This window comes from Chanodichthys erythropterus, chromosome 19, assembly GCF_024489055.1.
Source record: "Chanodichthys erythropterus isolate Z2021 chromosome 19, ASM2448905v1, whole genome shotgun sequence".
NCBI classification, from domain to species: Eukaryota; Metazoa; Chordata; class Actinopteri; order Cypriniformes; family Xenocyprididae; genus Chanodichthys; species Chanodichthys erythropterus.
In genome coordinates this window covers 25,115,570-25,141,677 of record NC_090239.1, presented here as the reverse complement: position 1 = coordinate 25,141,677, position 26,108 = coordinate 25,115,570, and the positions used below count along the sequence as shown (strand labels likewise).

Sequence of the window (26,108 nt, the reverse complement as noted above, 5' to 3'; positions counted from 1 at the left end):
GAGGTGGATCCTCCATGGATCGGACTTGTTTTTCAGCACATCCCACAGATGATCGATTGGATTGAGATCTGAGGAATTTGGAGGCCAAGTCAACACCTCAAACTAATAAGCAAAATAATCTTAATCCAAACTGAAAACAAGATTATATATCTTATTTTTGGTTTGAAATCAGATTATTTTGTTTACCCCACTGGCAGATTATTTTGCTTGTTTTAAGGAAAAACTCACTTAATTTTGACTTATTTTTCCTAAAAACAAGAAAATAATTTTTACTTGTCAATAAAATGCTTCTTGATTTAAGAACTTTAAGATATTTTGACTAGAAACAAGACAAAAACTCTAAGTAAGAACAGCATTTTTTGCAGTGTAATAATGTAATTTTAAAGCACAGCCACCACAAAATCAGACTTTAGCACCTCTTTTTACTTTGAGATCATCCTGAGGTTAAATAGTACAGAAGAGGATTAGGGCCAAGCAATAATAAAAAAATAAAACCATCTTGAGATTAAAGTTGTTAAATTTCGAGAAAAAACCCGTTAAATTTCAAGAAAAAAGTCGAGATAAAATGTTGAGAATAAATTAGTTAAATTATGAGAAAAAAGTCGTTAGATTATGAGAATAAATTCATTAAATTATGAGAAAAAAGTAATTAAACTACGAGAAAAAAGTAGTTAAATTATGAGAACAAATTCGTAATTTAACAACTTTTTTCTCATAATTTAATGAGTTTATTCTCAACATTTTATTTCGACTTTTTTCTCAAAATTTAATGAGTTTTTTTCTCAAAATTTAACAACTTTAATCTCGAGATGGTTTTATTTTTTTATTATTGCTTGGCCCTAATCCTCTTCCGTAAAATACAGATTTAAAATCATAACAAGAAATAGTTTAATAGCTATGATAAATCTTTGCATACCTATGACAGAAAACACTGGCATCTAACAACACCCTGGAAAAAAACAGTTAATTTTAAAAGAAAGCATATGCATAAACCCAAACAGAAAATAAAACCGTTATTGAATAAGCATGTGTCCTAAACTCCATTGGTGTCTCATATTTTAGAGTAGTCAATGCAATTTGGGAAAGAAACTAATTAAACAAATTAGTATTATTCAACATATCCTAGCATTTTACAGAAAATATTCATATGTAACCCCTTAACATTTTCATAAGTAAATGTAATTTAAAGGGCTAGTTCACACAAAAATGAAAATAATGTCATTTATTACACACCCTCATGTCGTTCCACACCCGTAAGTCCTTCGTTAATCTTCAGAACACAAATTAAGATATTTTTGTTGAAATCCGATGGCTCAGTGAGGCCTGAGCAATGACATTTCCTCTCTCAAGATCCATTAATGTACTAAAAACATATTTAAATCAGTTCATGTGAGTACAGTGGTTCAATATTAATATTATAAAGAATATTTTTGGTGTGCCAAAAAAACCAAAATAACCTTATGATTCTTCTGTGTCGAATCATGATTTAGACCGTGTGTCAAACCGCCAAACTGCTGAAATCATGTGACTTTGGTGCTCTGAACTGTTGATTCAACACGCTGACACATAATACTCCGAAGCTTCCTGAAGCAGTGTTTTGAAATCGGCCATCACTATATAAGTTGTTATTTTGTTTGTTTTTTGGCGCACCAAAAATATTCTTGTGGCTTTATAATATTAATATTGAACCACTGTACTCACATGAACTGATTTAAATATGTTTTAAGTACATTAATGGATCTTGAGAGAGGAAATGTAATTGCTGGCTATGCAGGCCTCACAGAGCCATCTGATTTTATCAAAAATATTTTAATTTGTGTTCCGAAGATTAACGAAGGTCTTACGGGTGTGGAACGACATGAGAGTAATTAATGAAATTATTTACATTTTTGGGTGAACTTACCCTTTAATTATACATTTTTTTCTCAGTAACTGTAGCAAATTGCAGTTACATTTATTTTGTAATTAAATTACATAACTCCATTACATGTAACTAGTTACTCCCCAACACTGGATATGGGTCACTTTTAAAAGAACATGTAAGCTGGTCATCAAAAAAAATCAAATATAGTCAACAAATCGGAATTGAGCATCAAGACCTGCAGTGTAAATGCATCCTAAAACCCAAAGTATACTTCACACAAGGCTCAGCATACAGTGCGTGTGATGCAAATTTCGTCATCAAAAGATTTTGTGCGTACTATATGTGCACCACCGGATTTTTGTAATCGCACATACTTGTACACTCAGGTTGCACATGCGTATTTAATTTTTTATTTTTGCAGTAATTAGTTTATCCACAAGGTGGCAACCATTCCCTGGAGGCATCGATTCACAAGGTAGTCAAAGAAAACTGCATAAACAGAACAGACCAGAACACATGCAAGCTACAGCGACAACAGATTGTGCAAAGAGGTTAGAAAGTACCCTCTTTTGTACAACTCTAGCATGAAATAATACAAAGATGTTTACATGTAACTCATGTTGCGAGAGATTGCTCAAAACTGCGCATGCGTCGAATGCCTGTGCGCATACACTAGCATACGCATAACAAAACATAGTATACCCAGGGCTTTAGTCCACTTAAACCCACACCTGAAAACTTGTTTATCTGCTTCCAATCTGGAGTGCCACGCCCACATCTTAACATCCAATCAAAAAACGATTGATAGAACCAAGTCCCCGCCCTATATTCTTTTTTGATAATCTGCTTCACTCTTTTGTATAGCACAATACTTTTTATCAGTACTTTCATAGCTATGATCAACATTTCTTTCGCTTCATCCATCATCTTTATTTTTATTTCCACAGAGTTTGTTGAAATGTATTCTAAAATTTTCTTCTCCATTAGTGAGACATCCAATGCAGCCTGAGAATTTGGCCAAATCCAGGTTTCGGGAGTGTGCCTATGCTGCCGACGGAGGAACAGATACCTCCACTAAAATAAAATCTCACAATTCACACCATTTCCATTTTTTTTAATGGCTTATTTTACTAGATAGCGAAATATATCTAAAATAAAAATATAATTTAGTTATAATAAAATAAAAATGTGAAAATATTATTACATTTTGATTTGTTATCCATGTTAGCAACATGTCTGCTCACACATTTATTAATTTCACATTAATTTCTTTTAGAAATCGTTGCATAATAAAATGTGAATGGCAAATTCTTCTTTCATTTGAATGTTTTTAATGTTTTATCTTTACATTGTTCATTCACAATTTTGAGAGAAATCAAAATAGAAAGTAATTTTGTTCCTGCTGTGAACACAGCATCACCAGTCTTCATCTGTACTCGAGCTCTAATCTGCTCCTCACACTTCATATTTCTCACATGGATTTGGCCTTGGTGATGTGTATCAGGGTGACATACGCAAAGTCCACGATACTCTGGCTTGAAATCCCTGTTATCCCTGTGAGCTCTTCCACTACCTGCAGTGCACATGAACCAAACACACTAGAATCCTTTGAGATTGTCAAGTAATATATATTAAATACACTTCACACTTCTGAATCATGACACAGATTCAGTAGCTGTTCTGTACCTTCTCCCATGTTGAGATATGATGAATGAAGGCGGCCACAGCAATGACTCCAACTCCCAGAAGCATTAAGTCCTGCGTCACCGACACAAACTTGGCTCTGTCACAAACACAAGATATACTTCACATTCCCCAGGCTATGGCAGGTTCCACCACAAAGCGGTGTGATGTTTACCTCAGAATGAATGATGAACTTGTTGAAGGTGAACTGTGTAATTTAGGCACCACCAAACAGCAAATATATTAACTATATTTACATTTCATGAATGAAATACGAGAACAAAACACACCACCATGAGTTACTTATGCCGTTGGTTGAACCAAAAATTGGACAGCTGAGAAATATTTTGAAAGCCCCAGTTTGTGCGAGCTCCTGAAAGTGTGACAGGAAATCACACGAAACATTAAGAGCGTCAGTTTGACTCACTTTTCATGAGAGAGCCGGCACAATTCACTTCTCTGCTGAAGAATAAGAGATTGTTATGAATAATACCATGAATTTAATTTAACACATCTACAAGGCAAGAAAAAACACAGCTGCTTGTATTTTTCACTCTGTGGCAAGTTGTTTTCTAAAGTTACTAGCCACAATTTTGACATCAATAACATGGGGAAAAACTGCCATATTCACAGTTTTCACGTGACGTCACACCCTGAGGGGAACTTCCACCTGGAGGGCAAAACAAGGCTTTCCTTCATTGCCCACCAGTCATTTTTACCAGGTTAGTAGTAAGATCTAATGTAGTAAGACAGTGATATTAAAAGACCAAATTCAGTATACACCTTATTGATTATGAATACTTTGTACAAGCAAACAAATGAACACATAATATTAATGCAACACAAGGTTTCTTGTTAAGTGTTTTTTCCATTGAAAACCATAATAACGAAAATGTGTTGCGTTCATATTCTGGGCTCATCTGCTCGCCTGTATATAGTATGCATAATCAAAAAGGCTTAAACTGAATTTGATCTTTTAATATCACTGTTTTAGTACATTAAGGCACTTTAAGGGTCGCCTGCTTGGATCAGCCCTTTAATTCTAATCGTCTTTCTGCGTAGTTAATCTGTGTTTAGATCAACAAATCCTTGATTAGTGTTAAACTTTGCATAATTTAATCCTTAGTGGTGCAACCCACCTCAGTTTTTAATGATTGAAATCACTGCAGGTGCTGCATATGGATCACAAGTACCTAAAACTTGCATCTTGATTACATATTTTTGTTTTTAAGATGAAAAATTGACAGGCTTGTGCTGCAGTTACATGGCTCTCATGCTCTTTTGACTTAAAACTATAAAAAGATATTTTTAATATGATCTCATAATTTGGCAGCAGGTTTATTAGGCTGCTGTCACTTTAAGACCTGATGCATGGATCCATTATACTGTTACACATGCGTTTTCTTTCTCAACTGTTTAGGTTAGCTTAAAACATAACTGACTGTGTTTACGTGAATAATCGCCAAGATCTGCATTTTGACGTTATTTTGTGTGTATTTGACTGTTTAAGCGCAATAAGCAGCAAAGAATAACTCAATTTAGTTCTGAGAGCATGCACACTTTGTCTGTGAGCACAAAATCTGCAGGAATTAATCAAATTATGCACAATACGCGCAATCCCACGCCGAAATCCAAGACGGGTGTGTGTGTCGACTCGCTGTCGGAGAGATGAGAGAGAGAGAAAGAGCAGCTGGTATCGTGTAATGAGTATTGGAAGCGTTTCAGATATTTCAGTATTGATATGTATCGAAAAATGTATATTTTTGACAACACTACATTGCACTTAGTTTATTATTTCAGATGCCTTTTTTAAAAGACTACAACTAAAAATGTATATTATATATGGCTTTAATGCGTCAGATAAGTGTCAGTTTAGTCAAAGGTGATTGGTCCAGTTTTGGTTTGCAGTCTCCATCCCAGAATAAAACCTGCTTATGACCAGGTTAGCCCTATAGAGTAAGTTACCATGGTAATGAACACTGCAAAAAAAATGCTCAAACTTATACTGAAACCGGCTTGATGAAATAGACCATTGGAATGGCATATTTATAGTTTTCTCTACACCTTAAACTGTGGGGGAGCCAGGAGGGGAAAGTTTTTGAACAAAGTACTTTACCTTTAAGAACATCCTTTAAGAATAGAGAGAGTCAATGAGGGAAAAATACTGCAGAAAATACAGGGGATAGCCTGTACCTTTGCTCTTCAGAAGGATTGGGGCATCCGGTGGCAGATATGAGCAATGAGTTGTAGATTGTCTCCCTCTGCAGGTAAATAAACTGTAGTACATGCACACACAGGTGATGCAGCTCTGCCACAGGGACTGTTGCATCATTATGGCCTGTGTGAAAGCACAAAACACAGTGTTTTAGACCGTTTGAGTTAAATTTATAGCTGCTACCTGAGAAAAACACTGGAAAAAATCTTACCTAGCACTTCTAAAAGGGTCTCCACGTACGTTACAGGATTTGGGACATTCAAATTAAAGTTGAGAGTTTTTAAAATGAGCATCTCAGAGTCCAAGAGTTGCTCTTTGGAGGAAGAGTAACTGACTGACTGCAGAAATCTCATCGCGATATCATTGTTAACCACCTAGATGAATACAAATGGAGCAAATCACAGCATGACACATGGAATATTTGTAATTTATGAGCTAAACATACATTCGAGTACAGGTCCAGTTTGCTGGCTATCTGAATGCTTGAGAGGATGAAGAGAAAGAGCTTCTTCTTGAGTATTTGGAAGATGAGATCCTCGTAGTTCTCTGGGTCTTCAGATGAAGCACCTTGCATTGACTGACCTTTCTGGCTGCGGATTAGATCTTCAATATATTTGGCCGTAAACCTAGAGCAAGACAAAGTGAAGGTGCTTTCAACAGATTTACGATGAAAAATGTTCATTTGAGATTCTTTAAATTACCTCTCCAGTATTTCGATGGCCTGATATCCAACCACAGGATTCAGTCCCAGCTCATCACAAAGAAGAAATACACCCTCTATGGACAGATGGGGGTGAATAAAAAAAATATCAATGTAATAGTACTATGTTTTGGACATGACGTTATTGTAATACTATAGAAACATGGCTGTTAATATATTTACTTGTAACCACACACAGTATTAAGAACCAAGGGTTCCCAAACTTTTGAACGGGGTTATTTTAATAAATTCAGCTATTTTTTTTGTCTTGTGGACTATAGTAAACATCTTTTATGTAAAATATCTTACTCAGGACAGTACTAAACAAAAAATAACACGCATTTTGTATGATCTCTCTTGTTTTGTTAAAGATTTTCAAATTTTCACAGATTCTGAAAGGGGTTCCCAAACTTTCGATCCCCACTGTATATATATATATATATATATATATATATATATATATATATATATATATATATATATATATATACACACATATATACTGAAACAATAACCCGATAAACAAACTTCGAAGAGTTTCCAAGCGACATCAAAATAAAAGTCCCACTTCCGGCAAAAAATCGTAGGCCTACTTATCGGACGATGCCGATTATTAAAAGATATAGGCCGGTAGACTACTAAATCACATTAAGAACGTTGTTTATAAATGTATGAATCATTAACTAACATATTACAGTGTACATCACATTACCACGGTATTGTCATCTGATACTATCTTTACCATGGTACCGCCACAGTGCTGTTTAGTTAGTGTCTGAATGAGCTAGTTTGAGGCAAAACTCACCCACTATTCTCCTCTCTTTGAGACATCCACAGAGATCTGACACATTCTCCAAGTTGGATTTGTTTCTCTTGTTGAGGTTGGACAGAATGTCAGTTAAAATGTCTAAAGACACCAATCCAAACCTCAGCTTTCTCTGTTCCCTGGTGGGCAATGAAACCGTAGTACTTGTCGCCATTTCTTAGTAAAGATTAATTTTCCACACACAAAACACAATAACAACCGCTAAAAAATTCGTTTTCCTCCAGGGGGCGCCCTTTAACTCAGAAAGCCAATTACCATTCGAATGTCATTCATGTACCAAAATATTATTATTTAAACCTATAATTCAATACTTTATAATAGACACACGAATATAAATATTAGAGAGGAATTTCACAAAAAAAAAAAAAAAAATCCTTAATCAATTAGCATAACGACTGTGTGATTTGTCCATTCTGAGTAGCGTTGAGAAAAGTATCAAGATCCACGGGACAACGCCATCAAGTGGCCTGGACAATGTTTTATTCCAGGGCTGTGGTTATATAAAGGTCCGGATACAATATGCATGAATAAAAAAAAAATAATTATTATAACAACACTACATTCACTAAAGTAATTAATACGTATTTATATATCTAGACCATAGACTGTAAAAAAAGGCTAGACCTGCTGCCTCTTCATGGACATGTGGTTCACAAAAAAGGGGGCAAGATGAATGAAACATTATTTAAATAAATGAAATTATTTAAATGAAGTTATAGTAAAATACAATAAATAAATAATAAAAATTATATTAAAAGTGCTCAAAAAAAGATGTATAATTTTGCCAAAATAGACCTATGTAAACTGAACTGGCAATTGTCACACATCATTATACAGTCAAGCCTGGCTGTCGAGAAGACAAATAAACATTTCAAAATCATTTATTTCAAACATCTAAACTTGTAGACACTATTGTAAATGGGTTTAATGAATAAGAATATGACATAAAACTTGACACATGCATTTAACAATGTTAGAAAAATATCCAAACACTTGAGGTTGCTGTAAATAAGAGGGCAGTCATTTTAGTTGTAAAGAATAGTTTTTAATTGTTAGGTCGATTCAAGTCTCCATGTCAGAATCAGAAATATCCAGCCCCGAATGCCAGATCCTGTCAAAAGATATCTGTTTTTATACGGTAGACCTAAAGCTTGTCAGCAGCAAGTCTTGTGTGGTACCAAAAACTGAGAGTTTGACTGCAGAAAACAGGAAGTGAAGTGATAGTAAAAATGAGCAGAGTTGGATGATATAATCTTAGTTGCATATGTTTCAATGTTCAGACTTCATCTGACCAGAACCAATCCAACAAGTGTTATTATACCAAAGCAAATGCAACTGAAAATTACTTCACAACATCATCTTTTGTCATCAAGACCTCTAACACTCATGACCTACGTGACCTTTCGGCCAGTGTTGGGGAAAGTTACTTTTAAAAGTAATCCATTATAATATTTCGTTACTCCCTAAAAAAGTAACTAATTGTGTTGCTTAGTTACTTTTTATGGAAAGTAATGCGTTACATTACTTTTGCTTTACTTTTTCTCATCTGGGCTGGGCTGTTTATTTGTTTTTATATCAACAACAAAAATGCTATTTTTGGCAAATGTAAAGGCCCTTTCACATCAAAAGTGAAATGAATAAACCTCAGACTGAAGGAAATGCAAATTCATGCCTGTACAGTAGAGGGCGTAGCTCAAAAAAACAAGCCTTTCAGTGCTGAGCGTAAATGAGTACACCCCCATTGAAAAGTAACATTTTAAACAATATCTCAATGAACACAGAAACACTTTCCAAAATGTTTTATATAACATCTGTTACATAACTTATAACATGAAAGTAAGGTTAATAATATAACTTACATTACAAATTTTTCAGTATTGCTCAAAAATGAGTACACCCCACAACAAAAACTACTACATCTAGTACTTTGTATGGCCTCAATGATCTTTAATGACAGCACCAAGTCTTCTGGGCGTGGAATGAACAAGTTGGCGACATTTTGCAGCATCTATCTTTTTCCATTCTTCAAGAATGAGCTCTTTTAGAGACTGGATGCTGGATGGAGAGTGATGCTCAACTTGTCTCTTCAGAATTCCTCATAGGTGTTCGATTCGGTTCAGATCAGGAGCCACTGAATCTCTTTCACCCTGTTCTTCTTCAGAAATCCAACAGTGGCCTTAGATGTGTGTTTAGGATCATTGTCATATTGAAAAAAAGTGCACGACGACCAAGGGCACGGAGTGATGGTGGCATCTTCTTTTTCAGTATAGAGCAGTACATCTGTGAATTCATGATGCCATCAGTGAAATTCAGCTCCCGACACCAGCAGCACTCATGCAGCCCCACATAAGGACACTGACACCACCATGTTTCACTGTAGGCACCATGCGGTTTTCTTTGTATTCCTCACCTTTGCGACGCCATACAGTTTTGAAGCCATCAGTTCCATAAACATTTATCTTGGTCTCATCACTCCAGAGTATAGAGTCCCAGTAGTCTTCATCTTTGTCAGCATGGGTCCTGGCAAACTCTAGACGGGCTTTTTTGTGCCTGGGCTTTAGGAGAGGCTTCTTTCGTGGACGGCATCCATGCATACCATTCCTCTGCAGTGTGCGCCGTATTGTGTCACGGGAAATAGTCACCCCAGTTTGGCTTTCTACTTCTTTAGATAACTGCAGTGAACTTGCATGCCGATTTTCTTCAACCCTTCTCATCAGAAGACGCTCCTGTCGAGGTGTTAACTTCTGTGGACAACCTGGACGTCTCTGTGAGATGGTTGCAGTTCCATCTTTTTTACATTTTTGTACCACTTTTGCTGCAGCATTCTGACTGATAAAGCTTTGCTGATCTTCACCTTTCTGTTGTAAAGAAATTATTTTCTTTCTCTTCCATGTGGTGCCATTGCTGACAGTAAGAAATGGGGTTTTAACACCCTTTTATAGTCAACTGTCTGCTGGACACCTGTGTAATGAATAATTAGACTCACCTTGTGATTGAATTCCTGTTAAATTAGACATTTGTAGTCTAAAATTTAGCTTTGCTCCAAAGACTTTCAGTCGGGTGTACTAATTTTTGCATCACCCTAATTTGAGTAAAACTGAGTAAAAACTTATAACATGAAAGTAAGGTTAATAATATAAGTTAAACAGATGTTATATAAAACTTAGTCTTGTCAACATTTTGGAAATTGTTTTTGTGTTCATTGAGATATTGTTTAAAATGTTACTTTTCAAAGATGGTGTACTCATTTATGCTGTAAATGAGTAAATGTAGATTTTTCTCAACATGAGGACAGGAGAGCTGTCAGTCATTAAACTGGCGTCACTTATTTGAAAAAGTAATTTAAATATTTTGCTGTAAATTTAAAAGTAATGCATTACTTTACTAGTTACTTGAAATAAAGTAATCTGATTACATAACTCATGTTACTTGTATAATTCATTACCCCAACATTGAACTCGGCTAACACAGCATTCAAGCAAAGCTGCTTTTTCACAACCATTTTAATGCTACTTAGCCTACCGCGACCATTTCCTTCTGGCTTCACAATCTTTAAAATCTTCTGTATATGACTAATTTATGACTCACTGCCTCTAGTGAACTCTAAGCAAATCCTGTGTCATGCCTATTTATCAAATAATTGCAACAGCTTCATGTTGAATTCCTTATACAAATGTTTTATTTGTCTAATCATATTATACTAATTTTACCTCTAAGAAACGCTTCAACTGGTGGGTATATATTTGTCCTTATATTTTTTTGGGGTAGGTGTCCTTAACTACTATGTACTTACATCAAAAAATACGTACAGTTTACTTATTGTGTTCATATTGTATTGGAAAACACTTTTGCTGCTCTTAAGTGGGATATGAGTAATGTTAGGGACAGGTTTGGTGGTATGGATACACTTAAGGGTGTAAGGGAAGGATCAACAGTGTAATTTTAGATGTAATTACAGAAATTAATTACAGCTTTAATTACATGCAGGTGTTTTTAAAATATAAGTACAATGTAAAAACATGTATGTACACAATTTGTTATTGAATTGCTTACTTTTGTGTGTTTTTTATTCAATCAAACATACTGTGTTTGAGAGCAAAAATGATTATATCTTGATTAAAAAATAAGAGATTGCAAATAAAAAGTCTTCTAAAAGCTGTTTTAATTACAAAAATAAAGTGATTAATAGCAAAACTCTTTGCAGTGCCAGTTGTTTTTCTTTGTGCAGCACAAATTTGCTCTCTGTGCTCTGTATACAATCTATGCTTGGCTCAATGCTACTGTACCAACCTTTTATGAACTCTTGAACTCTACACAGCTGCTTTATTGCACTTTGCCCATTTGGCGCGGGCTTTCCGTTGACATTTCTCATATCTAAACATCCTTTATTCTTATAATTACCCCAAATCGCATGAAAAACACATAGACACATTATTGCACTCGTCTATTTATTAGCTTAATGTCTACCTACGAAGACTGATGAACTACCGGATGGATTTTCGTCATAGAAGGGTGGGAGTTATGATGACACGTAATATGATTGACAGAGAAGTAGCGAATCATCTGTCTGGGAGTAGTATTATTCGTAGGCTAATACATACATGATATCATGTATTTCTGACAGAAATTAAAAATTACTGTCTTTCATAAACATTGGTCAAATATCTAAGCTTAGATTCCTAAATTAATCTGATTATATAAGACTGTCATAGTTTTTTAAAAATGAATTAAATATCCCATTTCAAATTTGTCTATTTATTTATACATTCAAAAAAGATTTTTAAAATTTATTGTTTTATTAAACTACATTTAAAAACAGGAATTAAATAAACAACTTTAAATATGTCTATTAATTTGCCCATATAAAAAGTGAATCATTTATATACATTTTTATGTTTGAATTATTAAATTAATTAATTGATTCTTCTTTTTATTTTTAAGTGACACCCCTGGTCCTCCATACATACATAGTATCAGCAGTGAATGTAAACAACAACAAAAAAAAAAAAAAAAAAAAAAAAAAAAACCGTGCCGCTAGAGATCTTTTTAAAGTTAATTGTCTAGCTATCTAGCTACATGCACTTCAGAGTCTTCTTACATGGTTTATGATGACGATGTGTTGCTCATGCTACAGTATTCAGTTAGAGCAAAACAAAACCAGCTGACGTGATGCGTACGTCTTACAGTCATGAAGAATCTTATTGGTTAAAGAAAACGTCTGTCTCGCTTGGTTTGAGCATACTGCTCGAAAACTGTGTCTGATTGGCTCACACTTGCACCCGGAGGACGAACAATGGGCGTGGCTTTTGAAAGGCCACTGGTGATTGGTCGCTTTCACTCTCAATAACAGCACGAGGAATTGTTTTGGTCGAAATGTCCCATGCCATGGGTCATAACGAGCATCTTGTTCATAATTAACCACACTTAAAAACACACACGCTTATAATATCCTCCTTAATCCAAGCATCCAGTATACTGGACAAATTTGTTTTGGATTTTCTGACTTTTCAGTGTTTCTACACAACTCAGAGCATGTTGTTTAGTCAGTAGGTGAGAATAACCCATTTTTTAGTGATCCCATATTTTTACCTGACGTTTTTATTTTTGTACAGTTGTTACAGAATGTTGCTATCATAAAGGGAGGGATATTCATGTTTAACAGCAGAATTCCTGGTGAAAAACTACATTACCCAGGATTCTGTGAAAAATCTCCACCAATCAGAGAATCGAAATAAGCAAATCGCGCCAAAATAAACTCCCCTGAAGCAACTGAATGTCTCATTATTTAATTCGAAATACCATTAACTGGTATGGTTTTGCATGTTTGATGTGTATTTCTGACAGAAATTAAAAATGATCATCACCATTAACCATTTTTATCATAAACAGTTGTAAAATATAAATTAGAGCTCTATATTCTTCAGTTGAAGATTATATAAGGCTGTCTTAGTAATATCAAAGATGCATCACTTGTATTATTATGAATGCATGGGAGAAAGTGCAACGTGCAATAGAGGGTATGCATCGACGTCCCTTTCCCGCCGAAAACGCTCTCCCTCAGCTAGACTGAGTGGCAAAAGAACCTGCTGCATGACTGGATTAAAAGGAGAAATGGCGAAAACGCGAGTAAAACTAACGAATTACCCTAAAGGTTGGGATCGAAAGTATTTCTTACAACTTGTCAAATAAACCTAATCCATGGATATTGACATGCAGCCAGGAGTGTTTCCTGACATTTATGTGCTGATTTGACGCCGGGGAAATACATAAAGCAAATCTGTCTGTGAATAGCCTATTTTATATAACTACAATATCGGTAGGTTTAAATCTGCTTAATCACTTATATCAATGTTATATCGTCATATTGTCCAGCCCTAAAACTTTTATAGTATAGTTTTTGACAGTGTTGTTTATTTAAAAACACACAATTATGCATAATATAAGATGGAAAATATTTAATTGATGAGTCGTCAACATTATATCAATACAATATATAAGGTATGATTTTACCTCAAAATCCAACAATTCGACACAAAATGATAACTGCAAATCCATGTTTCTCTGCTGGAGTCAGCCATTTCTGTGAATTGCAGTGATCCATTGCTTCTTTTTCTGTTGCTTTCTCTAGTTTTTAAATATATACCTCAGGGTTGTCAAATCTATTTGTACAGTCAGCCGCAAAGCTCTTTCCCGTTTTGAATGTGTTTTGTGTGTTTTTCGCGACATTCACGCTGAAAACCAATGCTGCTGCTCAGTCTTTTGTCACTCAGCGTGCGTGACCGCAGTCCTAACGGTCGACGGTGACGTCGCGTGCATACCCTCTACATGGCGGAATAAGTCCCGCCTTCTAAATAAGAACCAATCGCCGATTGGTAAAGTCATCGCGTCACTGCAGCGGCCGTTAGAAGCTCCGGTTTCTATAGAAACAGTCAGACGCGCGTCTCCGAAATGAGGCACAAGAGACGCGCATTTAGGACTGTGCATGCGCATTAGCTTGATACAGCCTGAAAAATACCGTTTTTTTTGTCACAATTCGAGCGTTTATAAACAAAATTTATGAGACAGTTGTTGTCAGATTTCATTGCTGATTTCAAATCTGAAATTTAATCGAAATTCAGAGAATTTGATGTTTCCCCATTGAATGAGATAGCTACACTTGGATGCCCAAAAGCTGTTTCAAAGATGGCCGCCGAGTGAAATGACTCGTCTTAAAGGGACTTTGGTAATATCGTAAAGGTCATTCTACAGAAATGTCCACTTTTGGTATGACAAAATGTCTTAAAATGTATTTCTTTTTCTAACATTTAAACTTAGACCACATTACATTTTGACTTTATGAATACACATAAATGACAGCTTAATGATTTTTTATTTTTTTCGTTCTTGTGTTACCTTTACTTTTCTGGCATTTTTAAAAGTTTTTCATGAAATATAATTTCTCAATTTTTTCAGCACATGCAGAATAATAATGATAATGCCAAAAATAAGGATTATGTGTTTTTTTTTATTTTAATCAGGTTAGTTAAAAGTATGATTGAATGATGTTAATTCAAATGCGCAACCATGTATTTGCTCTAACAATGAAAATATTTGAAAAACAGTTATAAACAAGTAATGATGCAATCCTTTACATCTTAATTCTTGAGTGTAGCAGAATTCAATGGATGTAAAATGATTACCATGTCACATATGACACATTTTATTTAATGTGACAGTCAAAAAACAGTGACACAATGAATCACCGGTGACGTGTATATATAAGATCCTTATTCTTCAACAATAATTAAGTAGATGGGACTAAATTTTTACATTTGGTATACAATCAAAGACTTATCATTGACATTACTGAAAGCAGCCAGTAAAAGATCATAAACAACATTTTAAAAATGTCTGTAAATACGCTGTCTGTAAAGTCGCTGCACCTAGCCAAATACCCCCAATTTAGCCATATCTGACCAAAGGAGGCTTAACAATGAGAAAGAAAAGTTAGAATCATGTAATCTTAGTGCTATTTTATGCAAAAGAACTTAATGAATAGCTTTAATTGAAGTTTATCTATAAACAGGTAACAACACCAGTGACAGTTTTCATGAAAAATGCATTTTACACAATGGCTACTGCAAGGTGTCAATCCACATATTGTCAATTAAGTAATTTAATCCATTTATATTATAGTTTTTTTAAAATTCCCTAACAATAAACTATGTCACACCGGTGACTTCAACTAAAAGCTTCATATGAAATTATAATTTTCTAATTAAAATTTCTGATAACTGAAAACAGATAGTGGACTTTCCATTGGCCTTTCTCCATTGATCTTCAGGAAACAGGAAGAAGGAAATCAAGTGATGTTATCAGTGTGATTTTTTATTTCAAAATAAGAGATTTTTGTTACCAATGACACAACAACAAGGGACCACTACATTCATTATATATTTTATAATATTTATTCAGCATTTGTTGTTTTTTTTTTATGTCATTTACATTATATATTTGATAGTTATGCATACATTATTGTATTTGAAATGGTAGAAAAACCTGTTTCTGAGCTCAAAATAAAGCACTTTTCCTCATGACTGTGGGGACGAGAGTTTCTGTGGTGTTTGGAATTTTTATAATTAATTAAGAAACAAATATTGCCACATTGATGGCTCAAGAATATTTAATTGTTCAAATAACATATTGTTTCATAATAAAATATATAAAAATTGTAATCCTAAAGTGTTTTAATATTTCTGTAAAGTCTAGGGACAGAAAAGTGGACGTTTCTGTATATGACCCGTAAACAAAAACAACCCGTGCCGCTAGATCTTTTTAAAGTTAACATTGTAAAATAATGGTTTAAATTTTATGATGGGGGTCCATGACATCCAAAAGATTGAAAACATCTAGGGCCAGTTGCATGAAATTCGCAGACTATAGGCTACTCTTTCAAGTCTTCTAATTGTTTTCTTTAAGACTTTTTTTTTTTTTTTTTAAGTCATAGAAATGTTGGCTAGATTGATATAATTTGCATGTGAAAAGTAAACTGCTAGTTGGTCAAACTGGTTCTCAAGACGGTCTAAGCACCTGCTGATCTAGTCAAATGTTCTGATCGTCAGAAGCAAAGATTGCGAGTGATTCCAAAAGTCGCCGCTAGGTGTCGCTGTATTTCCAGTCTGTTTGTCGGCAGTATAAGGAGGGGAGGGAGACGATAAGACGCTGATAAATTTTCTAGAGTGAAAGAAAAGGATCTCTCTCTCTCTCTCTCTCTCTCTCCACCGCCAGAACCTTGAGCGCAAACACAAAGAGGAAGAGAAATACACTATATTTACAGCCATTTCCATCCCATCAGTAAGTGGACACACCTCGGGCTTCGTAACTAGACGCGCTTGCGGTTATTTGAACGCTTTCATCGCTGCCCCATTCATCAACCTGCTCGCGATAGATAAGCCCGGCGGAGACGTATCGATCCAGCGTGTCATGGCGAAAGAGCCGGAGCGGAACAGCTGCCTTCTGCACGATCTCCGGCAGCGAGCCGGTAATGACATCTGCGCGGACTGCGGCGCTGCAGGTAAGAGCATCTCACCTGGTCAACTGTACATACAGAGCCTGAAGCCGCCGCACCTGTCAGACTGATGCACCGCGCTGCTTTCGGTTTGTGTGGCTCTTGCATCTGCTGTGGGAGGCCTAGACCTGACACTTTATAGTAGGCTACACTTTAAATATTTCATTTGATAACATTACATTTTTTAAATTCTAATGTAATTGTGATATATTCAAATGTAATATATATATATATATATATATATATATATATATATATATATATATATATATATATATATATATATATGTACACACACAAAATGTTTTCCTATGAATAAAATCTGTAATATTTACATTTATTATTTATTACATTTTGAATTACTTATATTGTAGTATATTAAAATAAAAATGAGATATATGATATAGTAAGTTGTTATAATATATTAAAATAGAGCATATATAATAAAATAATAAATAGCAATATATGTTTATATAGTTCATATTTTAATTCTGTTTATTAGATATTTATTTGTAATTTATATTTGATGCTTATTTTAATTTTAATTAAGTAGCCTATATTATAATGTCATAATATTATATATATATATATATATATATATATATATATATATATATATATATATATATATATATATATATATATAATTGAAATAGCATGTTTATATAGTTCATATTTGATGTATGAAATATTTTTTAATTTATATTTGGTATTTAGTATTCAAATTATATATATATATATATATATATATATATATATATATATATATATATATATATATATATATATATATATATATATAATCTATAAGGTTTGTAATATATCAATACCTAGCATTTATTATATATAGTAAAAAAATACAGTATATTTTAATATAGTTCATTTTTATTCAATATATATATATATATATATATATATATATATATATATATATATATATATATAAAATCTATAAAGTTTGTAATATATCAATACCTAGCATTTATTATATATAGTAAAAAAATACAGTATATTTTAATATAGTTCATTTTTATTCAATTGATGAAATAATTTTAATTTGATTTGTTATTTATTATTACAATTTTAATTAGTTTATTGCAATGTCATTATTTATATATATATAGTTATATATATATATATATATATATATATATATATATATATATATATATATATATATATATATATATATATATATATATATATAGTTATATATATATAGTTATATGCAGCTATATATAAGTTATAATATATTCTTAACATATTAAATAATATGTAATATAAGCATTACATTATATATTTTTATATTTCATATTTTAATTTGGTATATATATATATATATATATATATATATATATATATATATATGTATATATATATATATATGTGTGTGTGTGTGTGTGTGTGTGTGTTATATTCTTAAATGTATAATAATGTGTAATATAAAATATTTAATACATATTCATTCATTAATTTACATATTCATATTTTAATTTGGTTAATAAAATGTGTTATATTAATAATTGCTATGTGTATTTTAATATCCATAGCAATAAGCATGTGTACGCCACTAAATACATGTTGTATTACGGTAGTTTCTGTGTAAATACTCACTAAAACAATGACACTCTACAGTGTCATTACAGTGATTCAGCCTTGCTTATGATGCTACAGTCACATGTCATCATCATTCTGCCTCAGGGAAACAACATGTTACAGGAGCAGTCATGTGTTCCACGTTATTTGATAATAATATGGTGGTTTTTGATCTGTACTTACCCAACTTCAGCCCCAAAAGGTTGTAGAGTGTTGGTTGGGTGACACACAGCATTGAGTCACGCATGTTGTTTGTAATGCGAGGTGTTAAACATGAGTTTGTGGTGTGTTTTGAGAGGTGTTGTCAGAGGGGGATGTGTGTCTGTGTGTGTGTGTGTGTGTGTGTGTGTGTGTGTGTGTGTGTGTGTGTGTGTGTGTGTGTGTGTGTGTGTGTGTGTGTGTGTGTGTGTGTGTGTGTGTGAGTCACACAAAGAGTGGGTGACTCAGCTATATTCTCATCAGGTCTCCTGCACAGCTCCTGTTTGACTGTGTGTGAGAAAATAGATTTCCTAATGTTATTATCTCAATCCCTTCAGATACAGTGTCATACTGTACATATTTCTCTGCATTGCAGCTTTTCAGTACAGTATCAGGCACACAAACGCATAGGCTTACATACACACCGTCCTATTAAGGCAGTAATATTACAGTGACTCTCACAAGAGAGTTCTGGGATTTTTGCCCAGCATTGGATATCAGCCCATTCTGACTGTGTTACGACTGCAGGCGCTTTAGGCCGGAGGAAAACAGCGCATCAGATCAGCGGATGACACATGGCGGACACTTCAGATGAGTCAGGGTGAATATGGGGTTAGGGAAAGACTAGACAACACACTTCTGTTTTCCTTACTTTCGATATGTGCATGTGTTGAGTGATGGAAGACTTTCTTGTCGAAAATCCCTAAAACACCAACATATCAGATGCATGATGCATGTGTTATTTTTAGTGCTGTCAAATCGATTAATCGCATCTAACATAAATGTTTGTAAATATAGTATATGTGTGTGTTTTTATATATATATATATATATATATATATATATATATATATACACATACATGCATACAAACACATACTGTATATATATTTGTACAAAATTTTATGTTAGATGTGATTAATCGCAACTAATTGATATAGTATTGAATTACCATTATAGTTTTTGAATTAGATTTTATTTTTATATTTTCTGTTTTTATTTATTTTAGTTTTATTTAGTTTTTGTCATTTTTATTGTTTTAAATGTCTATAAACAGTCAAATAAAATGAAAATGTTTTCAATTTTTGTAGTTTTAGTTAATGATAATAACCTGGTATATATTCTTTTTGAATTTTTGATATTTTTTTTCATATTTATTTTTTTTTTTTTTGTTTTTTTATTATTATTTTTTTAACTAAAGTTATTTTAGTACTTCAGCTTCAGTTAAACAAAACTCAGAAATGTTGCTTTGGAAACGACTTGAAATAAAATAAGTTTAATTTATATATATATATATATATATATATATATATATATATATATATATATATATATATATATATATATATATATATATATCATTTCAATTCAAATAATGAAAATATTTTTTTTTTATGGTTTTAGTTTTAATTGTAGATAACAATATAAACCCTGATGTCGGTAACTGGTCATCTTCTTTCTGTTATTACATCATACTAAATGTCCACATGTCTGGCTCACTTTTGACAAACAGAGAGCATCATGGGAGGGTTTTCACAGAACTCATTGTGAAATAGTAAATACAATTCCCTAAAATAGAGAGCATTCAAACTGCGCCTTGTGCGGAAGCTGGCAAGAATCACTTTTACTATTTCTCATCCTTAAGATGTGTCGAAATTTCGATATAATTGGCAGTACAAAGATACTTACATTGAAAACCGTGTAAGTATTTTTCTGTTGTCAACGTAGCGAGTTTGAGCCAACAAAATCTGCATGGGGAACTTTTTCACCCTCATTATAAAACATTATAACATTATGTGACAGCACCTTCAAAAGCCTTAACCCTAAATATTCAACTTATACTGTGATCAGCTAATCATACAGCCTAAATAAATAAAAATCCCATAATATCATACAGCCGTATAGGATCTTTTTAAAGGGGACCTTTAATGCCCCTTTCACAAGATGTCTCTGGTGTCCCCAGAATGTGTGTGTGAAGTTTCAGCTCAAAATCCCCCACAGATCATTTATTATAGCTTTTCAAATTTGCCCCATTTGGGTGTGAGCAAAAACACGCCATTTTTGTGTGTGTGTCCCTTTAAATGCAAATGAGCTGCTGCTCCCGCCCCCTTTCCAGAAGAGGGCGGAGCTTTAACAGCTCAACAACAACAACAAAGCTGGAGAATCTCACGCAGCCAAAATGAGGATTGTAAAACAACCCATCCGCTGGGTTAAAACAATCTAATCGCTGGGTTTGTCCATTTTCAACTCAACTCAATTGTTTTTAACCCACCATTTTTTTAAAGATGTACAATATCATTGTCCAGCTCTAATCTGATAAATGCGACATATACGTATGAAAAAAATTAAGATATATTTTAAACATAATATCATGATTTACTGTAAAGCTGCTTTGAAACAACATGGATTGTGAAAAGCGCTGTAGAAGTAAATTTGACTTGACACAACTATTGATGTGTCATATGAATCACTTATCATCCATTGCATCATTTTACTGTGATTTAATCATTGATTTTATTTATTTATTTGTTTGGTTGCCAAGTTAGGCTGTACTGAGTGTGATGGACGACTGTCCTCAGAGCTGACACACTCTCTCTCTCTCTCTTGCACTCACATTACAAACACTTTTTGCCTTTACACACACACATATATAGGACAGATATATCTTCAAATCGTTCAGATATGTGGCATAAACCCAGAATAACCTAAACCTCACATCAACACATTCTCTATATTGAGAAACCTCAATATGCTGTATGGTATGCATGCTGGGGTTTCACAGATGCTTCTTGCTGCGAATGAAGCTGTTGACCCAGTGCACTCAATCTCTGGTATAGCACACTTCATGCCTTGTGACTTTTATCACTCAATGAGTAAAAGTCACAGCGTTCAGCGCACTGCCATCTCAGTCATGCAAATCATCCAGGCGACATTGACACCACGACCCTGTTTACACTAGTATTAACATCTTTCCACTTGCAGTCTGTGGACAGTTGCATAAACATAGTCATCATGTTAAGACTGTTGCTTAATAGCTAGTCTAGCAGTTAGTCAGGGGGCAATTAGTCTTACTTTTCAGATTCAAATTAGACCAATCTTCTTTTTTTACATCACAGACAGATATGACCAGTGGTGAAGAAAAAAAAATACACGATTAACTTGTAAAACTAGTCTGAGCAGTTTATGCAACCGGACACTGTTTAGATGCAAATGGGGTTGAAACATTTGGAGGTTTGTTTAATGCTGTTAATGATCATGTGAAGCACATTCGAAGTTCAATTTATGTAGGAGCTTGACTGAAGTAAGTAATAACAACAAAAATTAAAATTCTGTCATATGATTTTTTTTTTTTTTTGTGGTACACAACAGAAGAAATTCACTTAAAGCCCTTATGAATAATGCATTATAAAGGTATTCATAATGTATAATGCTTTATATCTTTTCATAAGTAAATGTACTAACTAAAATTAAATGCATTATGTGTGCAGATTCCTTGTTGCATCTTAAATCTGTTATTTGTTTGAATGCATTATACCTTCTAAAGGTGTAGCGATGAATAGACCAGTGTTATTATAATGTATTATAACTGGTTGCAATTATTCGTACAATGCACTATAAGGTGCATTACAAAGCATAATTAATGCATTAAAAACACTTTTATGATACATTATATGCAGTATAAAGGCTTTAACCCTCTATGGTACACAATATGATATCAATGAGGAAAAAATTATTTGTGTTGTTTTTCCTGCTTAAAATTGGACACTTTAACAATATCAATAATATTTTAATAATTTTTTTAAATTTATTTATTTTTTATAAGTTTGTTGCCTCGAGGCAACATTGTACCACAATGGAAAAATTTAAACATTTGGCATTTTCATGTAGAAAAAAGAAATATATTTATTGAAAACGTTCATTTCTTTAACTAGACACTTAAACAAACATATTTATCTAGTTTTTAATGTATTAAAAGTTTCATATTTAATAAAAAGTAACATTTTATATCCAGCTGTTGCCCTCAGGCAACATTGTACCATAGTGGAACACAAGTATTACCAAACCATCATATTATTATGTTATTATATCAAGTTATCATATCCTTCTTCATCCTCATCTCCATCTTCTCTCTCACCCTCAGTCTCTCCCTGACGGATTGTCACTATGATTTCATCTTCCTCATCACAGTATGACCCCTCATTAACTCCTCAGCATCACCCTCATCAACCGCCAGTGCTACCTGTGTATTATACCTTTCTGAAGTGCTATAGAAAATGTGCAGATCATAATATATGCAGATATAGTATGTGAATTAGTATAGTACATTACGAAATCATGTGAAAATGCCAACATATTTAGATAATTCTAACTCTTTTCCTTACAAATATGATCCATTTGTATTCAAACCTATTATGGCTGTATGGCCTTTTGCGATTCCATTATGGTACAATGTTGCCTTGAGGCAACACACAGTTTTTTGTTATTTTCTATAAAACATTTGTTGATATATAATGTAAATTACTTAAAAATACTTCTTTACTTGCCAGTGAAAGTGACTCATATTTTTTGTGGGTGATTAAATGGTTACAAACAAGTGAAAAAAAGCACTTTTCAATGGAAAAAATATGGAGTCATGTGATATGTGCACATGTGCTGAAACAGGACACAAAATGGACCCCTGTTGGTCATGTTTTGGTCTTTTTTGCACTTTTATTGATTAGTATTTGAGTTATTCTGTACTGAGATATGCTTGATCAATCAATTTGTGCTTTATTTTATTAAAAACAAACTAAAATAGACCATGTTGCCTGGAGGCAACACCGTACCATAGGTAAGTGGTGAATCATTTTCAGTCTTTTTTTCATTGATCCAGTCTACGGGTTCACAAAAGTGGTATGCATGATTCTGAATTATGCATGAATCTAGTTGTTAAGAGTTAAAGCCTGTTCACACTGAGAAAGATAACTATAAACTATAATAACTATATTAGCATCCACACGAATGCACAAGTATGTTCTGTTATTATAAGTGTGCCGCAGTTTTTGCTGTCTGCTCGAGCTCTTTAAAGCAGGATGGATTCTGATTGGCGTGTTTTTATCGTTCATCAGCTTGAAATTTTTTTTTTTTGAAAGTGATTCCATCTTCAGAAGACTATTTACATAGTTTATAGAGTTTCTTTATTTACATGTTTATGGTGCTTTTGTGTCTGTTTTGAAGCTTGTAAGTTCAGTGTAATTGTATGGAAATGAGCAACCAGCACATTCTTCAAAATGTCTCATTTTGTGTTCCACGAATAAAGAAAGTCATACAGGTTTGGAATGAGTACATTATGAGAGTGAATAATAATTTGATGCCATTATGACCAAGTTTAACAAATCTGGACTTTTGTGCCCATGTATGTGTTTAATGAGTAACTTCATGAGCAGAAATCAAATTCGCAAGCAGCGAGGAAGGTGTGTAGCCTGGTAGCAGACAGAGCCACACCTTGATCAGCAGATAACCAGTTAAGAACCAAAAGTAGGTAAAAGACAGAACAAAGTCCATTTCATTTGGTCACAAGCCTCTCTATCTCTCGCTTTCTGCCGCTCTCTCCAATCGCCCCTCTTTCTCCTTCGAACAATAACTTCACTGTATTTCTTATACACAGCGAGCGTTAGACACATACTCGTATGACACAGTTTCTCATGGATTGCGTCACTTTAAGAAGTCAAAAAACCTGAATATCAGTTTATGCCAGTTTTGTCACAGTCGACAGCCGACACTCCCCTGTGTGCCCTCAGGGTTTTCAGCTCAAGGTTTTCCCAGCGTTTAGCAACACTCGCACCTGAAGTGTCAAACTCAAGTGCTCACTTTTGCAGTTTCTCTGTGACTCAAATGTGAGCTGTTGTGTGAAGAGGCTGTCTGTGTCTGTGTGTACAAAGAGGGCGTGTATGTGTGAGATGCGGGTGACATTACAGACCTTTCTGTCTCCCTCTTATTGTGGGTTCGCCTGTGTTTAACCTTTAAGCTGAGACTAACGTATAATTATTGTAGATAACCTCTGTGGTTTATATGCAGTTTTTAAAAACTCTTAGACCTCAGCCAGTCCTACTTTTAAACCAGTTGTTAAAGTGGTTTTGCTGCAGTCTTCATTATTTTGGACTCCATTAACGGTTCCATCTGCATATGGATACATATACTTAAAGTAAATGGTATAGTGATGACATTATTGTCTGTGTGCCAATTTGCATACCACCCAAAATAGTATTGAAGGATAGAATTAGTAATTAATACTGGATAAAAGCAAGATGACAACATAAGTTGTAACCATAAATTCTGGTAATTCTCTGGCTCTGTAGGCATCAGTGTCCGACTCTGGTTCGAACATGTAAGGCTGAACACTGCTACTGACAGTTTCTGACATGTTCAGTGCGTGAGATTGTCCTGTTTTGTTGTTGTATGAGCTCTTGAGGCTCCGCCCTCTTCTGGAAAGGGGGCCGGGAGCAGCAGCTCATTTGCGTTTAAAGGGACACACACAAAAATGGCGTGTTTTTGCTCACCCCCCAAAAAGTGGCAATTTTAAATGATCTGTGGGGTATTTTGAGCTAAAACTTCACATACACACTCCTGGGACACCAGAGACTTATATTACATCTTGTGAAAGGGGCATAATTGGTGCCCTTTACATTTCTGAGATCATTAACTCACTGTTTCAAACGCATGTGATTTTGGCTGTAGAGTGCAAAGAGAGAAATGTTGAAGCCAACATTATGTGATCATTGGAAAAACATGCTTCTACCTACCAAAAAACATACCTATATATAAAGTACTCTAAACACCAACAACTTTTATTCATTTTCACACAGATTGATTAAAAAGGACTTATTTTTGTACCTTGCACAATACTATGTTATGCCATCAAAACACTTTTCCCATAGTGCATGGTTTGTAAACTAATACATTTTGATGCATCACATAATCAGCTCCATATGTGAGTCTTTTTTGCCATAGTAAACTTGCACGGCAGCTCGGCTCTTGTGATGTGAAGCGCTCGGGTACGAGTCCCTGAAACACGAGTCACGATAAAAAAGTTCAAAGACTTGCAGAGGTAGCTAAAATGACATGATTGCTTCAGCAAAAGTGTTTTTATCTCAGGTTTGCTTTTGTTAACACTGTCGGTCAAGTTTAGTATTGGCACTGCACTATTTTCAAAAGCATTAAAATTTAAGCACATTACTTAACATAAAATGGAATGTTTCCTTAATGTTCGCAGAATCAAGAAAAACACTTTCAGCGTGAATATCCAGTGAGTTGAACAGATCTCAAAAGAACTATTCAGACTGTGAATCAGTTGATATACATGGAAAAAATCTGACTCAGAAGAACAATTCATCCACAAATTGCAATTCTCTATCTCACATGAATATGCAAAGAAGTGCTAGAGCAGATGTCAAGAGTTTCAATAATAAAATTAAATAAATTTGTAGCTACCATATGACTT

General features: G+C 33.9%; 2 protein-coding genes across 3 annotated transcripts in view; one reads left to right on the top strand and one right to left on the bottom strand.

The window, feature by feature from the left end:
* Window positions 1–3,294: 3,294 nt before the first annotated feature.
* Window positions 3,295–7,654, bottom strand: cntd1 (cyclin N-terminal domain containing 1). Its single transcript, XM_067369971.1, has 7 exons — window positions 7,268–7,654; window positions 6,464–6,539; window positions 6,208–6,388; window positions 5,974–6,136; window positions 5,741–5,885; window positions 3,551–3,647; window positions 3,295–3,437 (listed from the first exon to the last, which is right to left on the bottom strand). The coding sequence occupies exons 1-7, from the start codon at window positions 7,440–7,442 to the stop codon at window positions 3,336–3,338; spliced, it is 939 nt and encodes a 312-aa protein (XP_067226072.1). The 5' UTR covers window positions 7,443–7,654; the 3' UTR covers window positions 3,295–3,335.
* Window positions 7,655–16,512: 8,858 nt separating this feature from the next.
* Window positions 16,513–26,108, top strand: part of LOC137007676 (arf-GAP with dual PH domain-containing protein 1) — a 34,086-nt gene continuing 24,490 nt past the window's right edge. Inside the window, exon 1 of one of the 2 annotated variants that reach the window (XM_067369286.1) lies at window positions 16,513–16,841. In XM_067369286.1, the coding sequence (XP_067225387.1) occupies window positions 16,751–16,841 (91 nt within the window). In that variant the 5' untranslated portion in view covers window positions 16,513–16,750. Of the gene's footprint in view, window positions 16,842–16,865; window positions 16,977–26,108 lie in introns of those variants that run through there. The other variant, XM_067369287.1, reaches the window with a different exon arrangement.